Here is a 6,000-nt window from a genome sequence, read left to right on the forward strand (position 1 = left end):
ACAAGATGACTTAGCACCACTGAAAATAACACCGTGATAGGGTCCCAGCAAGGCATGTAGGCTGCCAACCCTTGAAAATCTGTCATTTGTAAAACCCCTCTTGGGGTTTGTACCTACAGCAGAACTGCAAATCCTGTCATAATCTCAAGTTCAGCAGCAAACATGTGTGAGGTCGGGAAGGTGAATATTCCCATACCGGCACACATTGTCCTCAGCTAAACCGTGTTTGCAGTCTCTGAAAGTAAGCAGAACTATTCCATGCCACTACCGCTGACTTGGCTTGCATAATAAAATATAAGGATGTGCACGGTACTTTTTCAGAATCCCTGAAAACTCTCACAAGAAATAAGAAGTGGTGGCTTCTGTTCACAGAGCTCATCAGTCTAATGGTCTACCTAGAGTGACCCAACAACTCCATATGAAAAGCTGTTAAACATTCATAAGTACTTCAAAGTCCCCATCATCTTGCTGAAGGACAATGCCAAGGACTTTGGACAGGCTCTCCTCTGGAGCCTGCTCTGTGCTTCTGGCTTGCATAGATCTCGTCCCAATGCTGACCGCTCTCTGCACCAAACGAAGCCGTAGCAGAGGATTCAGCCTTTCGACTGTACAGTGCAAAGATTTACAAGTATCTTGGTAATACAGAGCAGGATACAGAGCTCTGTGCGGAGGCTAATGGGATCTCTTTCCCAAAAAGTCACAAACCCTGCCATACAGTGTGATACAGCCATATATTTAGCATTATGCTCTCAGCGAGAGCAGCTTCTCCCTCCCTTGCCTCCTGGAGAAGTCTCTGGTCAGGAGTGTATCAGAGGGTGGCTTGCTGATGACCAAGCTGTGTAAGCTGCCAAACATGCCCCAGCAAGTGCTAAGTACCCCCACTAAAACGGGGTGGGAAGATGAGCTAACTTAGCATTTGTCAGCCTTTCACACAAGCAAAGTCCTGAAGTTTGTAGTGCATGTTTATTCCTTCCTTTTTTCCTTCTTCCCAAAGTGATTCTAATTTAAAGCGAGCCTTATTTTCCAACCACAGCATGTCCCCAAGCATTTCCTTTTCTCAAAATTGCCAGAATCCAAAGGGTGTAATTCAAGTCAAATGGGACATTTTTCCCTTCCTGATGCCAATAAATACTGCTACTTCCCAGGGTTACTCTCCTGCCTTCTGTTTTGGCATGCTACTTTTACCCATATTTCATGTCACACCCATACAACGCAGCATCTAGCCATAGAGCTACGCGTACCTCACCAGCGCATCTGCCACATCTCCTCCCGCAATGCCCCATCTCCCACCGCCTCAATGCTCTGTGACCACTCTCAGTGACTGGCAACCTGCCCTGCTTGCTGTCAGTCTCACACAGGACAAGGAACACTTCCCACAGCTACTCAATGAACTGAGGCACATGCCTGCAGTCCAGCACAAAGTCAGAGCTGCTGCTTCAGCTCTGCATGTGCTCATCCCCAGAAATTAATAAGTTATTACTACAAATTAAAATATTAAGTTAATGATGTGCATGACTGCAAGTTACAGAGCTGGAAAAGAAGTCCTAATTAAATCAATACAGTTATTAGTCCCTTGTCATCTCTGATTAATTATTAGCTTAATACGCTTCATCATTTTCACTGTTAGTGGAAATAGCTGCAGTGCTACCACGGGAAGCAGGATAATACATACCAGAAACCTATGGAGCCATGCTGGCAGTCCCAGTTCCAGATTGAACAATGTCTTCCAGAGAAAAAAGGGAAAACATTTCATTTTCTGAGGTGATAGTCTGACAACATTTAAGTCTGTCACAAAAAAGCTCTCGTGGTTTCCAAAGGGGTCAGATATTCGCTCAGGGAATATTTGACTGCTGAAATGTACGGGGTAAAGACTTGACTCCTAATCCTACACTTAGTCCTGAGCACTTGTCCCAGTGTCTCTAAGTCTTTTGCTGAAGTGACAGGATATCACCATGTTCAAACGCCAACATGACAGTACCATTCCCCAGAGCCCATCTCAATTCTGACCCTCACCCCATCTTCATTAGATGCACTCCTTCCCCCAGAACATAAGGAGGAAATTGGCATAAAATAAGATTGCAGGCATCAGCTGCAATGTCTGGGTCCTTAGGGCACAGATGTAGCTGAGGACACCTGTCCTTTCATGCCACCAAAACAGCCAAAAATAACATGCTGAGGTCACTTTTTTTCCTTGCTAGAGAAAAGTAAAACAGTACTTTGGATGTAGACAACAGATAGTATTTACCCAGAGCTAAGGTGAGTACAGGATCCCTTTTGCTTTCCCATCTTCTATCATCCTCTCGCCAACTCCAACTTTTTCCTAAATCTTTGTATCAAGCAAGTTTCCTTAGCTGTCCATGGGAGGGTTTTTTGAGTATATAGACGATGTGAAAACATCAAAGGCAGGTCTCCACATCTCTCCAGCAATAAACACGAAAGTTAGCAACAACTGGATAGGATTTGTACTGTAATACATGGATCCTCTATGTAATCAGATCGGAGTTTGATCTTATAAACAGTTTTTACAAATAAGCTCTTTTGGATAGGTCCTTCAACAGAAATACAAACACGCCCTTCCGAGAACAAAACTGGTCCTTGAACTCATTAATGAAGCTGGTACACAGCGTTCATGCTGCTAATGGGTGATTCAGTAAATTAAATAGAGAATGTCACTGTAAAATATTATGTAAAGTTTCTCAAAGATAAAGAGCCACTTGAACAATTTCTTAGGACTCTCACTCTATCACTGTAATTACCTCATGATAAATTGCCACCTGCCCCATGAGTAATGCTAGAGCTTTCTAGTGCCATTTTATCATTTAGTCCTCTTACCGATATCTCTGTTAATGTACTGCGATGACACTTCAGCTTCCCATGCTTTGCTTCCTTTCCACTGCAGTTTTGAAAAGTTCAAGCCCCTCCTTATTTTAATAAAGAAGTTAATGTGGGACAACCAGTAGCATACAGAAACTCCATCCCCCAGTATTTAGATGTAAAGCCCAGCTGTTTTGTGTCAGACATTGAAGAAAGTTTTCTTTTCATTCTGAGTGCTCCGGCTAGCCTACAGTTTGATGAGCACACAACGTTTCTTTTAGAAATGGGCTGAACTCCAGTGAAATATTTGGCCATTTAATGAGTAGACTCTAGGATAACGGTTTTCGTGGGAATCCAAAAAGAGGGAGTAAAGAAAAGGGCTCCCCCCATGCTATTCTTAGCTGCAAGCAGTTAGATTTGGAATTTTGATTGTAAAGCATGGAATTTATAAATGGTGCCATGCTAAATTTACTTCATTTGTATACAGTTCAGCTGGATAATCAAATGTGTTCCAGTATGTTCCTGGTTAGCATCTCAATTCTAGTTTTATTGTCTCTAAACTGGTAGAAAAATGCGTTCAGTAAATAGCACTTGTAAAATTTGTGTTCCAAGGCATGTGTGTGAAGGTTTTATATACACAGTGTGTGAGCATGAAGATTGTATATAAATGCATATGTGGGTGCACATACATGCACACAGACACCGAGCTGTGATTTATTTCTAGAGGGAAGCCAAGGAAATTCCCACCCCCTACCATTTAAATGATCTGCTCTTTGGCTCTCAGCATTCTCTAACTTCTCAGCCAAGGAATGTATTTTCCTCTTCCAATATATGTAATTTATTTAGCTGCACACAATAGTTAATGATCCAGAGATACATGATTTAGCTGGTTCTGTAAAAACATTACTGACAATCTGAGACAGACCCATTTCATTCAAAGACTTTTTTTTCCCCTCTCCTGTCTTCCACAGCACAGTGTGAATTGACAGCAATCATCAACTCAAGGATTTATCCCATATACTTTGTACTCCAACAGTTTTTCATAATTAGATTGGCTTCCTGGGGTTAGATATCTTTTAATTCCTATATTAATGTAGGTAAAAAGGACTTTACGTTGTTTTATGGTTTGGGGACGGGGGGGTGGGGGGGTGGGGGTAAGACGGGGAGACAAAATATTTTCTTTTACTGCACTTTATGGAGATTATTCCAGTATTTTTAAAAGCAGTTGATGAAACGCTAACAGTAAGTCCCTGACGGGCTCTCGGGGCGGGGAGCCGACGCCAACGGCCGCCCGCAGAGCCGGCTCCCCGGCCGGGGGGAGCACCCCCAGCCCCGCACCTCCCCGCCGCCGAACAACTTACGTGGTCCCCAGGGCGCTGCGGCCGGCAGCCTGCGCAGGTGGATCTCATCCTTATCCATCGCCTAGCCGAGCCCCGCAGCCTAGCCGCCACTTGGTACCAAACTGAACTTGCCAGGATCCCTCCTCCTCTTCCTCCTCCCTTCCCCCCCTCCCTCGCCTTTTCTCCGGGAGGGCGCGCTCATCCAGCGAGCGGCACCGCGCACTCTCCGCCGCCCCCCGCTCAGACTTTAAATAAGGGCGCCGGGCGGCCCCGCCGGGAGCGCAGCCCGCCGCGGGGAGCCGGCCCTCCGAGTGACGCCGCCGCCGCTCTCCCCCCGCCCGGCAGCGCCCAGCGCGCCCCACCGCCCCCGCGCAGCTCCGCGCTACCTGTGGCGGCGGCGGGGCTGCCCTGACCTTGGGCGCGGAGCGCCGAGCGCCGGAGCGACGGCGGCAGCTGCCGGGCGGGGGCAGCGCGTCCGCGAAAGGTCAGCGCGCCCTGCGCGCCCGCGGCCCGGGGGGGTCCCTGCAGCCGCTGGGGTTAAGGCGACTTAACCGCTGCCCCGCTCCATTGCCTGTTTTATAGGGATGTTAAAAGCCCCCACACCTTTCCGTTTAACAAAAAAATAAGAAAAAAAAAAAATAAGAAAAAGAAGGCAAAGCGCGGCTTGGCGCGCTCCCGGAGCCAAGCCAGCGCTTGCGGCTGCTGGGGAGAGCCCCCCCCCCCCCCCCCGCCCCCCAGCAAACCTGCCGCGTCCCAGCGCCCACCCGTGACAGCACCGGCCTCCGTCCAGGCTGGCACAGCAGCAGCCGGGGCCCCTCTCCCGGGGAGGCCGGGGCAGCAGGCTGCCTCCCCTCTGATCACCGTTCACACCAACAAACCTGGGCTCTCACTCAATACCACCAGGTTACCTTTTTATAACTTTTTACTTTTTTTTAGAAATAAGAGGAGCAAAACAGCTGCCACTGGCTTTTGTCACCTCCAGCTAGGTGGCTACAGTATTTGCACGGGGCTTGAACAAGATTCCAGGTTTATCCATCTCCACTGATTCAAACCCCTCTTCAGTGCCTCACAGGGATTCCCTGATCTCTCCAAACCCACTGTCTGATCCTGTGCTGGGCTGCAGAAACCCATTTGGCCAAAACTGACACAAATTTATCTGCACTGTTCTCTGACTGCTTTCTCTTTTTGAAATCTCGGACAAGCCCTTAACCCTCAAAAATGCAAAGACAGAAGCACGCAAGAGCTCTGCCAGCAGGAAGCAGGCTCAGCAGGCTTCCCGGCTTCTGGCAGGCAGCCCCCAAGTACCCCACAATCACTGTACGAGGGCAAGCTCTGCACACCGCTGTGCTCCTGCTGTACCCAGACCCTTCCAGGTCCCCTAGCACCCGCAAAAGGGACATCACAGGGCAGCATCTTGCTGGTGGTGCTCACCCCCAGGCTGCAATGAAACTGTGTGGCACCATGGCCAACTGGCCTGTGGGGCAGAGCATTCTCCCCGTCCCCCCCCTTCAAAAAAACCAAGGTGCCCAGCACCACTGGGGTGTAGCACAGGGCTCCCCACCACATGACAGTGAGCAGACAGTGCTCCCACTTAGACTGTGGTCCTAATTCCACTCTCAACTCTCCTTTGTCACCAAAAAAATAACGGGTTATGGCTCAGATATCTCTGTGGGACTGTATTTTTAAAATTGTAAAAGCATCTTTCCTGGGTTGTTTGGAGGTTTGACACAAGGGACAGAAAACACATCAAGATAAACATATAAACAAGGGAATTTTGTGCATACGGATTTTTTCTTCATGGAATATAATCCCTAGAGGCTTTGACACCAAGTCAGGATGCTTTTAG

The 6,000-nt window shown here is 48.0% G+C and overlaps 1 protein-coding gene across 4 annotated transcripts in view; it reads right to left on the bottom strand.

The window, feature by feature from the left end:
- ANO1 (anoctamin 1) overlaps positions 1-4,948 on the bottom strand; it is an 82,488-nt gene extending 77,540 nt beyond the window's left edge. For all 4 annotated transcript variants that reach the window (XM_080404902.1, XM_080404901.1, XM_080404900.1 and 1 more), the window contains exon 1: positions 4,176-4,948. In XM_080404902.1, coding sequence (XP_080261028.1) covers positions 4,176-4,233 — 58 coding nt within the window. In that variant the 5' untranslated portion in view covers positions 4,234-4,948. The remainder of the gene's footprint in view (positions 1-4,175) is intronic.
- Between the last annotated feature and the right edge of the window lie 1,052 nt (positions 4,949-6,000).

Source organism: Falco punctatus (genome assembly GCF_963210335.1).
Source record: "Falco punctatus genome assembly, chromosome: 10".
Taxonomy (NCBI): Eukaryota; Metazoa; Chordata; class Aves; order Falconiformes; family Falconidae; genus Falco; species Falco punctatus.